General features: G+C 33.8%; 1 protein-coding gene across 1 annotated transcript in view; it reads left to right on the top strand.

Annotated features, from left to right (window-relative positions):
* The first annotated feature begins 9,597 nt into the window (after window positions 1-9,597).
* Window positions 9,598-20,584, top strand: part of HTR2C (5-hydroxytryptamine receptor 2C) — a 139,511-nt gene continuing 128,524 nt past the window's right edge. The window contains exons 1-2 of the mRNA XM_028094093.2: window positions 9,598-9,632; window positions 14,474-14,787. Of these exons, the coding sequence (XP_027949894.1) occupies window positions 9,598-9,632; window positions 14,474-14,787 (349 nt within the window). The remainder of the gene's footprint in view (window positions 9,633-14,473; window positions 14,788-20,584) is intronic.

The raw sequence follows: 20,584 nt of genomic DNA, 5'->3' as shown, positions 1-20,584 counted from the left end.
TCATCTACTCAAAAGGGCTTTGCTTCATCATGAAATGATTTGAGTTTATGAAGTGATGGTGCTTTGGAGGATAATAGTGAGATGTGTATATCCATAGCACCTTTCTTTTCATTCCCCACCCCCAGTACACACACACACACACACACACACACACACACACACACACACACACGCTTTGAAATCATGAACAAAAGGATTTGAAGATTTATGTTGGTTTGAACTTCCCGACAAATTTTATTTTGTAAGTTGAGTTGCACAGGAGGTACTCTGAGAGGGTAATTAGCAGAATTCTTCAAGCATCTAGTTAGGAAAAAAAAAAAGTGAAAGCATTACATGTCATTTGTGGTCTGATATTTTAGCTTTAATATCACTGAGAGGAGTTATAAAATAGGCAAATCTGTTTCTCTAAATATTGACACCATCTGGTATAAAGTTCACAGAACTGGTGCAAGAAACAGTATTTTCAAAGTTGTCAAACTGAAGTATTATTTTTCTCCATAAATAAATAAAAAGGATGAAGAGTACCCAAAACAGTAAACAGGTACTAGTTGAGCATTAAACCTCTAAAGTAGAAGTCACGCTGTTGATAGCCATGAATCTGGTGATTACTTCTTCAACTTCACTTTTCAAAGTTCTAAGCATAAGATTTTTTAAAATCAAAAAATCGGGGCACCTGGGTGGCTCAGTCGTTTAGTGTCCGCCTTCAGTTCAGGTCATGGTCCCAGGGTCCTGGGATCGAGTCCCGCATCAGGCTCCCTGCTCAGAGGGAAGCCTGCTTCTCCCTCTCCCCCTCCCCCTGCTTGTGTTCTCTCTCTCACTGTGTCTCTCTCTGTCAAAATAAATAAATAAAATCTTTTAAAAAATAAAATCCGAAAATTACAATTAAAAACTTTTGTGCTAAACTTATCATGAGTCTGTGTAGTCCCTTAACTTTTGAAGATGAGACATGCATTTCGGATTCATTTAAGGAAGTAGAAAGAAGAAATGGGACAGAATGTATGCACATAAATTTGTAGGACACGCCGGCTGCATTATGAGCATACTCAAGTTAAAAATCGCTTTCACACTCCGTTCAAATCAAGACACTGTGGGTGAATGTCATGTCTTACATTTAATTGGCAATAACGAAAAATAGAATTTAATTGTAACAAAACTAAGCTCTTTAGAAGCATCTTAAAAAAAAAGATTCCATTTATTTGTCAGAGAGAGAGAGAGAGAGCACAAGCAGGGGGAGCAGCAGGCAGAGGGAGAAGCAGACCCCTCGCCTAGCAAGGAGCCGGATGTAGAACTCGATCCCAAGACCCTGGGGATCATGACCTGAGCCGAAGGCAGACGCTCAACCCACTGAGCCACCCAGGCGTCCCAGCATCTTTTTTTTTTTTTTAAGATTTTTATATATTTATTTGAGAGAGAGAGTGAGAGTGAGCATAAACAGGGAGGGGGCAGAAGGGGAGGGTCGAAGCATCTTATTTTTAAAGTGGCATAAACCAATGTCAAGGTTTTATGAAAAACAACTTGAATCTCAGCATTTCAGAGCCAGAAGAGATAGAGATTGTCTATTACAACACCTTCATTTTATGGATGAAAAAAACTGAGGCCCAAATCGGTCCAGTGACTCATCCGAAGTCACACATCAAACAAGTCAGGGCTAGAACCTGTGTCTCCAAACTCCTAGTCTACTTTTTTATGCTGTACTATATATATTTAACATTTAAGGTACCAAATGATACTAGAATGAATTCTATATTATATAAATTGATACTAATACAATTAATTTTGATTTTGACTCGATTTTCTGTATTTGTGATAGATTTTAATTTCACATTATTAACCTGTGATTTATAAGTCTTGCTGTATTTTGGTGATTTATATGCATTGTGTAATAAGTTATAAAGCACAAGTAGGACTCGCTTTTTTTTAATGGGACAGCAGAACCATGACTAGACTGAGCCTTCCACTCCAAAGTGGATTTTTGTTTGTTTGTTTTTCTCCCTTTATCTAGGTGATTCTGGAGCTGTGAAATGAAGAGCTGTTGGAAAGGTGAGGAGTTAAGAGTTCATTCGGCTGTCCAGATGTATCCAAGTACCCCGTTATTTGGCAATAAATACATCTGGGCAACTGATTGAACTTTTCGCTTTTCACGACTCTCCCGGAACCTCTACAGCCAGAAGAAGGGCCTGCTATATAGCCAAAAGTCTGGGATCTCTTAAGCTAATGAAATTGAAAGTGGGAGTTGCTTATGGGGGAGGAGACACCAATGTAAATGTAAGTGGGAACACATTTTAGTTTGCAGCTAAATTGAATTTTAAGTATCTCAGCAAAAGACGAAGAGATGTCCCCCGCTCCCTCCCGCCGGTTTGCAAAATTAAAATCAAACCAACAGAAAATTTTGAACTGTTCCCATCAGAGACGCTGGTTATGTGCTTAACTTACCAGTGTAAAAGAACTGTATTTTTTTATTGTGATTCAGAATAACGAGCAAATGCTGTCTAATATTAGTACTGTGGCATATACATATATTTAATATCTAACCTCAAGCTATAGCTACATACAAAGGTCGATCTAAAGTGTTTCCCCCAGTCTCTCTTTATCCCATTGTGCTACTTCATTTTATCCATAGCAATCCTTACTATCAGGAATTACCCTACTTATTTGTTTAAAAGCTTATTGTCTGTATCTCCTGCGAGAATGTAAGCTCCATGAGAGCAGGGACCTTGTCTAGCTTGTTTGCTACCACATGAAGATGCTGTTATACAGAGTTTTCAGTCCTGTAAATCAGGTCTCCAAAACAAAGACTTAGCATAGTGTTTGCTCTGTGAGTTCTGCTGTTTAACAGCCTTCGGTTTACTCTGTTATGCGGATACTGATGCTGAGACTATTCCGGGATAGTTCTGCTACCACCTATTTAAGCAACTTCACATATTGGGCATTCTGCCCACCAAGGCAGATTCTCTCAATGTCTGGTACTATTATCATGGAATAATTTGGTAGCTATTTTAACTCTTTAAACTTAGAAGCGGTTCTGTTGTTAAAGTATTATTTTAGGTAAATGGAATGGGTCTAGCCGGGAAAAACTTAGGACCTTATATACTGTAGATTTTAGTAGTTAACTATCTTGCTGAGTCTCACTAAATTTAACAGTAATCACTCTTACAAAATATGTAAAACACAAGTAAAAGCATTTAGTAAATACAAATAAAGAGAAAATATTTCGTGTTTCATTTTAATTCCAAGTACAAAAAGAACAGTTAAATTTCTTTGAACAACCATTACATTATCTCAAGGGGGTGAGTGAAGGAAATGACACTAGACCTGCATTCAAATAGAATAATCACCTTATTACCGGTTCTAATGACATGTCCAGGAGAGACCCAGAGTCTTGCCCAGTGAATGCCCCCTTGCCTTTCACTTTCAAAAGCATCTCGGTTTGGAGAGGAAATTTTTAAAATCACCCAGCATATATAATTGCCTTTTCAGAACCGTTAGATTTCCCTATGGCACATCATGAGGAAGTCTCCAGTTTTGGGTCTGAATCGCTGCATTCTCGAACAAGCCAAAGAAAAGATGCAGGGAACAAGTTGCTAGTATTGCATTATCCTGTAATATAGATCTGTACTCGACTTAGTAAGAAATTAAGCATTTCCATTGAAGTCTCTTCGCTTGAGGCTTTTGCCTAATATATGACCTTCTGAGAAGCAGATTGCTAAACATTGGAAGGTCATGAAATTATCTCTTCTGGAGGTTGGTCTAAAGAACATCAACTATCACAATTCGTGAATTGGCTTAAGTATAGACCTGTCTGAAGGCAAAGGACTGGGTTATTTGATCATTCATAATTTTTCCGCCGTAGGAGTTTTATGAATTCCTAATTGTGGAATAAATTAAAATTTATACTTGAAGATAGAAGATTTGGATTCATTTAACATAAAGTTAAATAAATTTCTAAATTAGCTTAACAGGCTTGAATACTCTGTGTTGACTGGTGGAAGAGCAGTCTTTAATTGCATTGATTGTAATAACTGGATAACATAGTAACTTTTTATTAAAATTGTAAATAGCTATTATCTGATTTAACTACAGTTGGCAAAGGTGAACTTTTAGTATGACAATTATATATTTTATTAGAAAATCCATACAGTGCATTTGAAGTTGAAAGGAAAATTCCTACAGTATTCATTAGTTCTAAGGATAGTTTTTGAATTAAAAGATTTCCCCCAAAAATGTTGTAAATCTGTGCCACATTAACATAGGTTTCTGAGGAGAAATCTGAATATCTGTGACTAATTCACTTTTGATCTAGTATCTGCTGAAAGCCCAGTGGCTATAGTAACCAGAGGGATAAGTTTTGAATTATGAGTCCATAATTTCTGAACAACAGAAACTGTCAAAAATTAAACCTCTGCATTTATAATTAATTATAAAATTCTTAAATGCTTTATTATAAAAAGCCAGACAAGAATGATCTCAGCTGACTGCCTCTTCTATAATTTTTAAAACATTCAGGATCAGATTTAGTCTCTTCAGTATGAGAGAAAATAATCTGCTTCATCACTATAATCGGCTCATGGGATTTCCAGAAATCTAATATAAACTATGTTTTTTTAATGGGGTAACTTATTACTTCCAAATTTTATTAAAAGCATCGGGTAGAAACACTGGCACTTCCTTACTATTTTTATCAGTATTATGTTTGACCAGGTCTGGAAAAGAGTGACTAGGAAACAGTTTGAGTACAGGAAATGTGATTGAAACATGACCAAACTTTCTTCCATGTCAAAGGGTAGGAAAGGTGAAAGTAAAAACAAATCATAAATAGCTAGCTTTTGAAGATGCAAGGAAATGTCCAGGATTTTGTAGAAAGTCATAGACTCCTGTTTCTCCAAACACAATTAAGAAAAAAAAACACAGCTCTTTCTCATTCTTAGGATCTTTTCACACCTTAAAACTCAAGTCTCTCCCTTTCCCTGCCCTTCCATCAATCAAGTACCCAGCACTTGGATAAGGAATTTGGGAGTTACATGGAAAGTACATTTATATGGCTCCTCCTCTCGAAAATTTGTCTTTAGCACACATTCAGCACACATCTATCTGCCTCTGCTGCTTTGGACAAAACCCTTTGAACATATTCCCTTTCCTCACCAACCACCTCCTCTCGTCCGGCTGGTCCTCTTCTCTCCTTCATCCAATTACATTCTAGATCCTTTCTACACAACTTTTTTGAGTTGGCGCTAAGGCCACTGTCAATCTTCTTTTGGACAAAGCGCACAGTATGACTCTGTTCCTTCTCAAAACAGTCTCTCTTCACATTTTCCTTTTTGCCTATTCTTTCCATTTCTATTTGCTGCCCTCCTTTATTTTTCCTCTTCTCCAATTTAATGTCTACTCTCTACTGGTTTAACACTCAACTCTTAAAACTAATCCCCAACTATGACTTTACTAGAGTCCAAATCATGGCATTTTCTTTGTTGTTTGCATCTCCCAATACAGAGTCATGTGGAAGTTCTTTCATAAGCTAAATTTAAAATGTGTAAGACTCAGATAAGATGCAAAATTGACTTCCCTTTCTCATCTTTGTAGTCTTTCACAAATGAATGAATATAAAGTATTCTATAGACCACAAGGATGCCCATAGATGTCTCACCACTTGGAGGGCAAATAGGCTTGGAAAACTAGGTATCCCTTAAAGAAAGCACAGCACTGGTTTTCCAAGTGAAGCATCAAATTATTGTCCAATGAATGCAAGAAGTACAGCATCACTAAATTCATGCCCATGCAAAACCCTTAAAATGCCACCAAGAAGTTAAAATAGAAGCTGTGTGCTGAAGAAATCTTAGACAGGTCCCATTACAGTCATACTTATATTTAGAGCTAAATAGGCATCACACCAATTAGCTCTGAAATTAACAAATTTCCAAGGCTAGCCTGAGGCCATATGGGAAGAGTCAAAAGTAGCTTTTGCTCTTTTTAATTCATGCCAGCCTTTCTTCCCCACAGTGATTTTACTTTTTTTTTTTCATTATTTTCACTTCCACGACGGTTATTGATAATGGCTTTAAGTATTTCTGAGTGATACTGATTTTGATAGTTTAAAATTAATTTCTGAATATACACTGGGGACCCTATTTTGGCTCAACTGTCCTCAAGTATTCAAACTATTTTTGATAATATATGTTATATGATATATGACATATGTTGACAAAGGAGCATAGATTTCATGGGCATCAATTAAATATAATGCTCAGCATATGAGTCTTGCTTAACTAAAATCGTCATACTACTGAGAACCATACGAAAACTACTATTTGTCCCCTTTTTTGCCTTAGCAAATGTAGTTATTGATATCTGAAGATTTTACAGAGCGTTAGAGAGAACATAAACAGTTTGTGATTTGTGTTGCAGAAATAAGAAATTAGTCTGAATATGTATTTACAGATCTTGAACTTATTTCTGTGATTTAACCTGTGATTTTTCTCTTCATGTTTGATACGGTAAATTGATTTCAGGTTAATCAATCTTTGTCTGTACATAAAATCATATATACACACACACATAAGTGTGTATATATATATATTCTTATAATACTTTGACATTGTTAAATGACCATAGTTTCTATGAGAGCCATATAAATTCTCATTTAAAATGAATCACTCTATCAATTATCCCACCAGTGATTTTTTTTTCTTAGTTTTATAAAACACAAGTCTTCCCAAACTTGAATACTTGAATTCCCAGGTATTCTTTTTCTGTTCAACCAACCATGAGAATTCCATTATGAAAAATTGGCAGACTCTGAGAGGTTTGCAGATCAGAGTGTTTAATTAGTGTTGTTTTGTTATGGGTTTTTTTTCTTGTTACTCTTATTTTTTCTGTTTGTTTCTTTTAACTTATCTTATCCAAGTCTTTAAGAGGTTTTGTAGAAATCCTAACAGAACATTTCACATTGCAAAATATCATCACAGTGTCTTAGCCCCTAGGGGAAACATGTAATGCAGCATTACTTTAGATAATTTATATATAAATTATTCCTGTCTATCACATCAATTCTCTAAGCTTTTACCACCAATCCAAGGGCATTTTTCTATCAGGTTTAGTCAACTTTCAAAAAATGCAAATTTTAATAGTATAAAAAGATATTATTATGCCCTCAAGGTATTTTAGTTAATAAATTGAAGCTCTATATACATAATATACTCTTGTGATTGTTACTCTCCTCAATTAACAAAATTGGAACTTAGAAAAAAATATTTGTTGTTTAATTTTCCTGTTTATATTTTATAGAAAAATATACATGTAAAAAAGATTACAACGCTGATTAATTTTTAAAGAAATACAGTATTTTGAGTAACAATAATGGGATTTTACCATGGCTGAGAATATGGAAAATATAATGTTTAATGAGATGATTATCATATCAAGCTATAGCAAACATGAATTCAATTGTGCTATAATCTACTGGAATGAAGCATATTTTACTTTGAAACTTTTAAATTATATTAATTTTTAGACACTTGAAAAGTAAAAATTAAAAACAATTTTTATATTTTAATATTGAGAAAAGAGAAGGATTTTGATATTTGTTGAGAGCTAAGAAGCAAAATAAGACTTTTTTTCTTTCTGTATCATTTTTTTGTCTCATTTTTTTTGTCACTTTTGTCACCTCCCAGGAAAAAGGATTTATGCATTGTCTGGCAGCATTTTATAGGATTAAAATGATCTGACTAATGATCTGGCAAATGTCACTCTATCTCTCCCATAGAATATTTTGTTTCTGGATCCTGGAGGCCATACTTTATGCATTATTGTAGTGAAAGGGATGGTTTTGAGGTAGATTTCTGTGTAGGTAACACTGATAGAACTCACAGGTGTGAGGTGGGGGACAAGAAGAGAGAATAAATTAAATTCGTAGCTTGAATGACTAGAATAATAGTACTATTAATGAGATGGGAAACAGAGAGAGGTGCAATTTGTTCCAGTAAAGTTTTATTTCCGAATTTCTAAAAGGAACTAAAAAACACTAGAAGAGATTATCAACACATTTTTATCACGTTCCTTGAAAATATTTTCAAATTTGACAGAACGGATGATTTTTCAATGTTATTCCACATTCTCAAGCTGCTCGAGTCTCTCTTTCTCCCCCTCCCCCACCGCAACTAACTTTTCCTCATTGACAGCCCACTGCATACAAACCTAACATCCCAATCCTGACTCTTGTAAAAGTCTGTGATCCCAGAAAAGATTTCAGTTAGATGTTTGGTGTGGGAAGGGAGTATAACCAAAATCCTAAAATTGAAGATCTAGAAAACCAAGAATAGAGAACAGAGAGGTTTACCCACTCTGTTCCCAGTTAGGAATCTCCAGGCAGAAAAAAAACGAAGGGTTTCTATGTTAATCACTAGAATTCACACTGAGTGTTCATTCAATGTCAATGTAAAGATTGATTGTGATATGTGCCACTCTATGAAGATTTATTGCCACAAAGGAGTGCAGCAGAGATTCTCAGCAAATTTGTATCCAGTCTACTCTTGGCCAACATTTTAGCATGCTGAATATAGTGAGTGCTAAGTGGTAAATAATCAGCTATGGAAATACTTGGCAGGGTTGTGCAATGCAACAAATAACTCCTTGAAAAATAGCCTATAGAAACTGAAGGCATTCACTCTGAAATTCTTTGATAAGTTGTTTGGAGAGTTTTCACGTTTCCTTCCTAATACCTTTAAGATGCATTGTCACCTCTTAATCAATAAAAGAAAATAAGGTTTTTGTTTTCATCATCTTGTGCAACTGACCTTTTATTTGCATTTTTAGCATTATTCCACGTGCCCTGACTATAACATATTATCTGTAGGATACTAACAAGCTGGCACATAGGGTGATTGCTGTATTTAATATAGTAAACCTGATCAAATCATTTATTTTGGTATAAACTTGGAGCTGCCCTCTGGAGAATATTTTGTTGGTTAATGCTAAAGTATAAATAAAGCTATGCAAGTGCAGATTGCTTCACTTTGAAGAAAATAAATTAGAAATGTTGTACAAAATATGTTCACTTAATAGAAATACTTACAACTTATTTTAGTTTTCCACATTCTTATAAGATGAAACTTTTGTATTTATACATGCTACTTAATTATTACAACACAAACTTTCCCCAAACGGTTTGTCAATTAAGAAGCATATATTCTTAATTTCTCAAAACACTGATTTGAAGCCATGTGTACTCTAAGAAGAAAAGTTTTAGTAGAAGCCCCATATGAATAAAGTGTGTACAAGAAATTTTAGAAAAACTGAAAAAAAAAAAAAGAAAAAACTATGATGGTTCTGTATCGGTAAATAAATGAAAAATATATTCTCTGCCATTTTTCATCACTTACATGATATAACATGCTTACCTGCTTGCTAAATTTTGTAAATTGCTTCTTATCACTTGATAAATGTATTTAAGTTTATTTAATTGGCTGTTATGCAAGTTATTTGGACTTTTAACTAATTTTCTTTTTCTTTTTTTCTCTCTCCCCAGAAAGGATGGAATTATGAATCCAATCTGTTAAATTTCCTCTTCGCAATTTTAAACTTTGGTTGCTTAACACCGAAGCAATCATGGTGAACCTGAGGAAAGCGGTGCATTCGTTCCTGTAAGGATGTTATTACTGATTATTTTTTTAAAAGATAACTTTTTATGGTAGCTTGCTCAAAAATGTTAAAAAGGTTTTTCTATGATCATTCAGCTATGTTTGCCTCAATTTGCACAAATGACTTGCAGCCCACAGGCTCATATTATGGATGTTCCCTGTTCAAAAATAAATGGAAAAAAAAACCCAATAACTTAGACTTCAATTAAATAGAATTGCTCATGTAGTCAAATAAATACTATGACAATAATATCTTAAATTCCAAAATAATTCCAATGTTCATGGTTGCTTTCTCCATGGTTAAAATGTAGAAATGAGAAAGGTTCTTTCCTTTTCCTTCCTTCATGAACTAAACAGCCAAGAGGATAAAATGTCTTTATCAGTTTCTGGTTTTATAAAGAATGGTTGGGGTTACAAAAGAATGGGTAAGAAGTCGGGGAGTAGAGCTTGGGTGATGGAGCTAGACAGAGGAAAACAATGCCGTCTTCCGAAGTCTTGATACAATGACCCAGTAGTTCAGGTCAATAGAATGTCACGTAAAGGAGATAAGAATTGGATTCAAGTACTGAGCAATTCTAAATGTAATCTAATCCAGGTATATCTTCTTTTTAACTTAATAAAATGTTGGGCTGGTCTCTTCCAAGCCCACTCTTCGAGGAATGGGGCATGGAAAAAAGATCCAGGGCTTTGTAAATTCTGATCAGTTACAGTTGAGAAACCTTGAATCCCCTTGCTCCTACAGCCTCCTCTATGATTCCTATAAAGAGCTCACCCAGGAAAAAGTTGATGGGGTAGTAGAGATATAAAGTACATCCACACTGGATCCTCCACAATATGCAATATGCTCCACTAGAGCCCATCTTGGATGTCACTGCACATTGTGGTGATGGCAGTCTCAGTGATGTGTGATTCCAAGAGGACAACAACAGACAGGAAAAGGAAAGAATGGAGGACAGTGTAAAAGAAGGGAAGGGGCGCCTGGGTGTTGCAGTCAGTTAAGCAACCGACTCTTGATTTTGGCTCAGGTCATGATCTCAGAGTCGCGGGACCCACACCTGCCTTGGGATGGATGGTAATCCACTTCTTCTAAAAACGCCCATTGTCATATGGCAGGCAAAAACACAGTACATTTAAAACGTACAGACTTTTAACTCAAATTATCATTTTGTTTATCTACCTAGAATATAAAATTATATGTTCATTAAACATTTAGTACCAGTGAATAAATTGGTTGCATTGTTCAGAGAGAAACTGTAGTCTTTGTGTACATATTTTATGAGACTTCTGTGTGTGGCCTTAATAACAATTAACTTAAGCTTTAGGAGCAAGACCAAAATTATTCTTCTTCTATAAAAGGAGCTGTATATATTTCACTGAGCATGTAAATATTAGAAATTAGGTTTAATTATAATATAGCCAATTCTTGATTATAAAACTATAGAAAATAGGATTGAACTTTAATAATAATTATAATACTTTGCCCATAGTAACACCCAATAAGAATTCATTAAATTTAATTGAGTTGAAACCAGGAAACTGAGTAATACTCTTATAAAATAAAAGTATATATATATATACTTTTATATATATATTTTATATTATATATATATAAAAGTATATATATATTTTATATTAAAATGTAAAATAAAAGTAAATACTCTTTCAGGATCTTCCCAGTAACATTATTTTAGAATTCACAACAGATATATTTAGATTCTATAAGCTTCCTCAGTAATTTAGTATTTCATGAAAATTAAAAATATATCTGGCCAGCAGAGGTAGGCAAGATAACCACTTGAAGTGTTTTCCTACCCACAATAAGACACTCAAATTTTAAAATTGATAATTGTCCAATAGTATTTCATGTATTTTTTACATATGATTTTATCCTGCATTCCTCTTTTTAAAAATTTATTTATTTATTAGAGAGAGAGTACAAGTGGTGGGGAGGGGCAGAGGGAGAGGGAACCCAACGTGGGGCTTGATCCCAGGACTCTGAGATCATGACCCAAGCCAAAGGCAGACGCTTAACCAACTAAGCTACCCAGGCGCCCCTCTGCCGTTTTTAGAGAAATATGAAAGGACTTTGATGTTTTTACAACTTGCTTAGAAAATTGAAGTTGGATGCATATTCTGTTAGGACCTTATTCTCTAAGCTTAAGGATAAATACACTTGTGGTTCTATAACCGACAGTTGAAGATGAAATATTTTACTATGAGCATAAACTCTTGCGGGACTACCTGAGATAATTAGCAGCTAATTTAAACTAGAATTTTTTTTTAAATGCCAGAAGGACACGTTTTTCATCAGATAAGCCAGAAAAGACCCAGATTTAAAGTTACCGCCTGAGGCTGTTTTGCATAAATAAGTATCTTATTAAAATAAAATCAGGATTTAAATTCATCACCAATTGTGAAATACATGAGTCGGGGTGTAGTTATCATTAACTACTTTTGTTTAACTTTGAAGGCAAAAAGAAGGTAAGCCCCAATATTGACTGAGGGCCTATTGTGACGAAGGTACAATATTCAGGACTTTATATATATCGTTTAGTTTTCCCAACGATCACATAATAAAGATCATCCTTGTTGTACAGATGAAGAAATGGATGCTCTGAGAGGTTAAGTGACTGGTCAAAAAATCATTGAGGTCATGAAGTTAGGAAATTGACCACATGCCCTGTGCAACAAATAGAGTGACAGAATAATCAAAGCTGAGAGCAAATAACGTGCTTCTATTTATTTGGTCCTTTATTTTAATAATTTCTACTCACATTAATCAGATTACTTATGATACAGATTTTTTTTGAAACATACATTATTTTAGCTTATTTTTTATGTTCTAGGAAATAGAATTTACTGATTATTTGATACAAAAATGTACTGATTATTTGATAAAAATTACTATGTATATCACCCTCTGCATGTTGCTTAGAATGTCAGGTAACTTCAACTAATAAGGAAGTTATTTTAAGCAAAACGTCTAAAATATTAGTTTTCTATCCTCTGTAGAATGAGAAAGTCAAAATATTTTCATGATTTCTTCATTATCTTAAAAGACATAAAAGTATATTACCAAGATATTAAGAGAAATAATTTTTAAATTCTCCAGAAAATTATTACAGTATTTTACTTGAATTTTAAAAATGTTAATAGTTTCTCAGGCCAAGCATTCCAGTTTAAGTTTAGAAAGTACGGTGTATGTGCAAGTACGTGTGCATAATATCATAAATATATCATTACGATAATCATAATCATCCAGTTTTACTACAGTAAATTTCTCTGATGATCAGTAATAAATGATGAGCTAATCAAATCACACATGTATTTTCCCTGTATAGAGATAACATTTTTAGTTCAATGGAAAAGTGAATAAGATAATGAAGTAAAAGCATTTATATGAAGAACTCAGACTCTGGATGTCGTAATGTCATGTGTTCAATCTCCCCAACTCCAGAAAGACCCTTCAACAGTCTTGCAAACAAAAAAAAAAATTATTCAGCACGTATTTATACAAGAGAAAATTTTCTCCTCTATAAATAATAACAAGGTTTAACAACCACTACATATAGTGCAGTTGCTGCTTAATATTTATAAAATAACTATTACTGAACATAGAATACCCAAAAAACAGTCGTTTTCAAATAATAACCCTTGCTTTCAAGCAGGAAATATTGAATATGCTTATCTTTCTTATCTATTTTATTAATGAAAATAAATGTTAGTTTTATTAGATACTTGGGAACACACACTTTGAAAGGACACTTAATGTATGTAACCTGAATAAATCTCATACCACCACAGAGGAAAGTTGATTTGGGATGTACAAAACATAGCCATGTCCACTTCTACATTGTTTGCCACCTGGCCTGATATTCTTACTAGTGGAGTCTACAAAAGTACCATCCCGAGAGATGCACAGTTTACATGACTTCAGAGGTTTTGTATCCAGCACAGGAAAAGCAGCAAACCCATAGGAATTAGTCATCACCACAAATCAATCATTTTCTAGCCTAGAACAGGGCCCAGAAAACATAGGACAGAAATGAGCAGAGTGTCAGAGAGAAGGAACATTTATAGCACAGATATTAATATGTATGGACCAGCCTAAAGTCACTCTGCAGCTGTGAGAAGGTAAAAAGAGTTTTAGAAAGAAATGAATATGCACTATGGCCAAAACCCACTGTGCCTCTTCTAACATCTTGCCTGAAGTTTGTCTGATGACAACTTATTCCTTGTTAGCTTTAGATTAAAAAGGGCAACGGTCCAATTTTCTTGTCAGGGTACTGGATACTTAAAGGAAAATCTCCTTTCATTCTGTTGTCAGTTGTCTCAGATGATATCTAGAAGAAATTAATATTGAAAAAATATAAAAACAGACTGTTACAGCAAATCAAACAACACTGTGGTTTCATATTGCTTGTATAGAGTAACAGTTTAAAATACAGGCCTTGAAATCAGTGGGTCCTGAATATGGACCCTGCCCCTGCCACTTACGGGCTGTGCTGCCTAGAGAAAGTTACTTAACCTCTCTGAATCTCGGGCTCCTCATTTGCATAATGGATATAAACCAATCCTACACACAACACAAGGTTGTTGTGTGTGTGATCAAATGAGATTACATATATATAATTTTATACTATAGATAATGTTTATTATACATATATATTTCCATAAACTAAGTGACTTACTCATAATATTCTTTGGATAGAAAAAGAAATACTGAGATGATGATGATGATGGTGATAAGGGTTGCTGAAAGAAAAGCAATTGTTTTGTATAAGCAATTTACTGGGTATAAGCAATATAATACGTATTTGATTTTTTTTTTTCTTAATTTTCAGTGTGCACCTAATTGGCCTACTGGTTTGGCAATGTGATATTTCTGTGAGCCCTGTTGCAGCTCTAGTAACTGACATTTTCAATACCTCCGATGGTGGACGCTTCAAATTCCCAGACGGGGTACAAAACTGGCCAGCACTTTCAATCGTCATCATAATAATCTTGACAATAGGTGGCAACATTCTCGTTATCATGGCAGTAAGCTTGGAAAAGAAACTGCACAATGCCACCAATTACTTCTTAATGTCCCTAGCCATTGCTGATATGCTAGTGGGACTACTTGTCATGCCACTGTCTCTGCTTGCAATCCTTTATGGTAAGTACAATTTTATTAGTTTTTTTAATCTCTGATTATATCTTAAATGTGTATCAGCTATCATAGTAAACACTCGTACAGTTAATCGTTTTACTTATATCATTTGGAAAATGAAGAAAAAAGCCAATTGTGTGACAGAAGTGGATGTGTATATCATATTTATTAAATAAATCAGTAGCAGAGTCTTCAAAAAGCAAAAGGGACATTTTATAATATATCAAAGTCATACACAAATACTGTATTGCTCAGTCTCACTTATACACAATTACAGTTGCCTTAATGTATACAATGGGACAGTGACAGAAACATGTTCTCACCTCTGTGTTCTGGGTGGTACACATACCTAGTATCCTTTCTTTCACGAAGAAAGAAAAAGAGACTCATCAACTTTAATAAATATATTTTAAATAATCTTTTTAAATGTTAGCAAATTAAGTGCTTGCACATAATATGCACTCAATAACAGCTATTCTTCTTTATGGAGTCTACAATTTATGTTTTTACAAGGTGACAGGGATAAGAAATGAATTAATAATTATATAAGTGCAATGTCACATTATCACAATAAAATTCAGGCATTCAAAGTTTTCATAATATTGATTTTAGAGAGGTTTCTCGTTTTTCTTTTCATATTCTGCCATCCCTTTACCCTATTCATTTCACATTATATTTTTTTATTCAAGTGTAATTAACGTACAGTGTTATATTAGTTTCAGATGTACAATCTAATGATTCAACAATTCCATATAATTCTCAGGGCTCATCAAGGTAATAGTACTCTTACTCCCCTTCATCTATTTTACGCAGCTCCCCTCTGGCAAATACCAGCTTATTCTGTGTATTTGAGTCTGTTTTTGTTTTTTTTTTAATGTGTCTCTTTTTTTCTTTGTTCATTTGTTTTGTTTCTTACACTTCACATATGAGTGAAATCATATGGTATTTGACCTTCTCTGACTGACTTCAATTAGCATTATATCCTCTAGGTCCATCCATATTGTTGCAAATTTCAAGATTTCATTCTTTTTATGGCTAATATTCCATTATAGATATATGTATATATACATCATACTTTCTTTTTTCATTCATCTATCGATGGGCACTCGGGTTGCTTCCATGTCTTGGCTAGTGTAAATAATGCTGCAATAAACACAGGGGTGTATATATGTTTTTGTTTTAGTGTTTTCATTTTCTCTGGGTAAATACCCTGTTTACTGGATCATATGATAACTCTATTTTTAATTTTAAACATAAAGAAAACATCCTCAGGGATTTCAGGTAAAAATAAGGAAAAGTTTACAAGAGTAAGAGAGTTAGACTGACTTCACCACTAACAAAAATAAAGCCAAGTAATAGAAGCAATATCTTTCAAAAAGTTAACCAATTGTAAGACACTCTTTCAAAAGCAAACCTATAAAGAAAGAAAACAGATCACTCGTTTCAAGGGGTTTAAAGTGGGAGGATGACTGAAAAGGGGTATTTATTTTGGTATATGTGGTAGTTTTATATACGTATGTAAATTTAATATATATATGATGTAAATATATATATAAATTCCTAAAATTTGAAAAACTATAAATTCTCGTGTGCAGTTTTAAAAAGGTGAATTTTACTGTATGTTAATTATACCTTAAATTAAAAAAGCAGAAAAACATACTCAAAGTTTGAAATGAAGATTTTTACATCCAGACCTGCTAACCATGAAGGCTATAAAAAGCTGAAATCTGTTTTGAACTTAGAGAATTCTGAGCCCATAAGCCTTTCTTAAGAAATTAAATAGTGGATGAGATTAAACTAACAAAGAAATGATTGGGAAAATTTCATCCAAAAGACTGATGATGAGCATTTAATATGGGTAATATTAGAGCTAAGACAAAAATAAAAGTGGTATAAGGGTAGAAGAATACTGTTATATGTTATATAGCATCTATTATGTGTTATAAACTCTAAAAAAATTAGCAAGAATGCAACTAAAATTACGAAGAGAATAGAAAGGGAACGAGGAAAAGGAAAGTAAAATAATTTTATCGATTTTTCTATAAACAAAAGGTGGGAGCTAAATGATACCATTAAAAATTGGCAAACCAGAATGTAATAGAGTTAATAAGAAAACAGTGGTTTAAGGGCATTAAGCGTGATATAAATAAAACATGATATAAATGAGAATTAAATTAACCATTAAAACAAAAAACAAGCCTTCCAAAACCCCAAAAGAAATGTAATTAATGAAAGAACAAAAGACATCAACTAGAGGAAGAAACACAAGAAAATGTAACATTATGCCCTCAACTAATATGCCATGATGTAATATGACAGAGGAAAACAAACATGCCCGTAACAGCGATAAACTTGAATGGACCTAAACACGACTAAAAATGAAAGATTTTTAATTTGGCTTAAAAAAGAAAAGCCCAACTATATTCTGTATACAAGAGAAACCCTTAAAACCCAGTGATTCATAATGGCTAAAAATACCGAGATGAGCAAAAGTGCACCAAGTAAATGGAAACAATAAGAAAACAGAAACTGTGATTTGATACCTAACAAAGTACATTTCGAATGAAAACAGTGCAAGAGTAAAAAAAGAAAGATGCTTATTTATGATAAAAGCCATAATTAACAACAAAGATATAGCAGTTAAGAATATCTATGCCACCAATAACACAGCAATGCCCCTTATAAAGCAAAAACAAAAGAACATGGAAGGACACATTTATGAATACATTCTACTAATGGGAGATTTTAACACATCGTACTCAGTATAAGAAAGATTGGGCAGGGGCACCTGCGTGGCTCAGTCGTTAAGCGTCTGCCTTCGGCTCAGGTCGTGATCCCGGGGTCCTGGGATGGAGCCCCGCATCGGGCTCCCTGCTCAGCAGGAAGCCTGCTTCTCCCTCTCCCACTCCCCCTGCTTGTGTTCCCTCTCTCGCTGTCGCTGTCTCTGTCTCTATCAAATAAATAAATAAATAATCTTTAAAAAAGAAAGATTGGGCAAAAAAATTAAAAGGTTATAGATCTTATGCAGGTGTGTTGAACTTTATACTCTTATCAAAGAGTATACCTTCTTTGTAAGTGCATGCGGAACACACACTGAAATTAATAAAATATTAGGCCACAAAGAAAATATTAAAAAAGTAAAAATATTACCCAAAGTACTTTCTGATAAGAAGACAATAATATTAGAAAAATTAACAACAAAAGTTTAAAGACCATCTCATCTTTTTTTTTGCATGTTTTTCTCTTTTTTTTTATTATGTTATGTTAATCACCATACGTTACATCATTAGTTTTTGATGTAGTGTTCCATGATTCATTATTTGCATATAACACCCAGAAGATATAACAAATTTTTAAACAATTCTTGAGGGGCACCTGGGTGGCTCAGTCTGTTAAGGGTCTGCCTTCGACTCAGGTCAAGATCACAGGGTCCTGGGATCGAGCCCCACATTAGGGTCTCTGATCAGCGGAAAGGTTGCTTCTCCCTCTCAGTCTCCCTCTCTGTGCACTCCCTCCCTCACTCTCTCTCTCTCTCAAATAAATAAATAAAATCTTCAAAAAAATAAACAACTCTTGATCAAAAGGAGAAATGCAAACTGAAATTACAGATTTCTTTAGAAATATAGCAGCATAAACACTGCATATCAAAATCTATACAATATGCTTAAAGCAGTGATCGGTGGAAAATTCATAGCCCTAATCACATTTATCAGTAAAAATGAAAGCATACAAATGAATTAAATTCCCAGCAAAGCAACCTTGGAAAAAATCTATAAAGTAAACCGAAAGAAAGCACAAAGAAGAAAAAAAAAAACTAAAGAGAAAAGCAGAAATTATAGCATAAAAAAACAATATACCTGATGAATAAATCAAAATCTTGGTTTTTAAAAAAATTTTTTTAAACAAAATAAAAAATCATCAGCTAACTTTAAAAAAGGAAGAAAGCATGTATAAAATAAGATACCACAAGGAGAATAACAACTGAAGCAAAATACACTTTTAAATCATGAGATTATTTTGTAGATTTATGTGCAGATCAATTCAGAGCATTAAAAAATAGGTAATTTCCCAAGTGGAATAATTCAATTATAATGGGCAGAGGACCTGAATAGATATTTCTTCAAATAAGACATACAGGTGCTCAGCAGGCACAGGAAAAGAAGCTCAATATCACTAATCATCAGAAAAATGCAAATCAAAACCACAATGAGATATCACCTTACACCTGTCAGAATGGCCAGAATCAAAAAAGACAAGAAATAACAAGTGTTGGTGAGGATGTGGAAAAAAAGGAACCTTAATGCACTGTTGGTGGGAATATAAGTTGGTACAACCACTGTGTAAATCAGTATGGAGGTTCCTAAAACAATTGAAAATGGAAATACGATATGAGCCAATAATTCCACTACTGGGCATTTATCGAAAGAAAACAAAAACACTAATTCAAAAAGACACATTTACTCCCATGTTTACTGCAGCATTATTTACAATAGCCAAGATATGGAAGCATATCTCTATGTTCTTCCTAAATTAATGTATCAATTAGTTCAATTCCAATAAAAATGACAAGATTTAAATTTTTTTTAAAAGTATGTTGTCACAAAAACATTTAACATAAGAGCTACCCTCTTAAATTTTTAAGTGTACAAAACGTTATTATTGGCTACAGGTACAATGATGTACAGCAGATATCTAGTGCTTATTCGTTTTGTTTAACTGAAACTTTATACCTGTTGGTAAGTCCCCATTTTCCCTTCCCTCACTCTCCTGGCAACCACCATTCTATTCTTTGAGTCTATGAATTTGACTACTTTAGATACCTCATATGTAAGTGGAATCATGCAGTATTTGTCTTTCTGTGACTGGTTTTTTTTCACTTACATAATGTCTTCCATATTCATCCATGTCGTCACATATTGCTGATTTTTCTTCTTTTTTAAGGCTAAATAGTATTCCATTGTATGTAGTATATATAAAATATATATATTATGTTACATTTATGTGTATAAGTTATATATATATATATATATAATAACACTTTCTTTTTTCATTCATCTGTTGATGGACATTCAGGTTGTTCCCACATCTTGGCTACCGTCAATAGTGCTACAGTGAACATAGGTGTGCTAATATTGCTTCAAGATCCTGATTTCAATTCTTTTGGATAATATCCAGAAGTGGGATTGTTGTATTATATGGCAGTTCTATTTTTAATTTTTGAAGATCCTTCATAGTGTTTTCCACAGCAGCTGCACCATCTTGTATTCCCACCAACAATGCACAAGAGTTCCCTTTTCTCCACATCCTTACCAACACTTGCTATTTCTTGTCTTTTTGATTAACCATTCTGACAGGGTGAGGTGATATCTCATTTTGGTTTTGATCTGCACTTCTCTGATAATGAGTGACACTGAGTATCTTTTCACATGCATATTATCCATTTGTATATCATGTTTGGCGAAATGTCTACTCCAATGCTCATTTTTTAATTGGATTATTACAGTTTTTTTACTTGAGTTGTAGGAGTGCCTTACATATTTTGGAGAGTAACCCTTTATCAGATATATGACTTGCAAATTTTTTCTCCTTCCCCCTTCATAGGTTGCCTTTTCACTCTGTGATGGTTTCTTTTGCTGTGTAGAAGCTTTTTTTTATTATTATTTATTTTTTTGTTGCCTATGCTTTTGGTGTCATATCCATAAATGGCTGCCAAGACCAATGTCATGAAGCTTTTCCCCTATGCTTTCTTCTGAGAGTTTTTTGTTTCAGGTCTTATGTTTGAGTCTTTTGGAAGCTTATCTTA

This window comes from Eumetopias jubatus, unplaced genomic scaffold (genome assembly GCF_037043125.1).
Source record: "Eumetopias jubatus isolate StellerSeaLion01/CBP00866 unplaced genomic scaffold, mEumJub1_p1.0 scaffold_11, whole genome shotgun sequence".
Taxonomy (NCBI): domain Eukaryota; kingdom Metazoa; phylum Chordata; class Mammalia; order Carnivora; family Otariidae; genus Eumetopias; species Eumetopias jubatus.
This window is presented reverse-complemented; position numbering and strand designations above follow the sequence as displayed.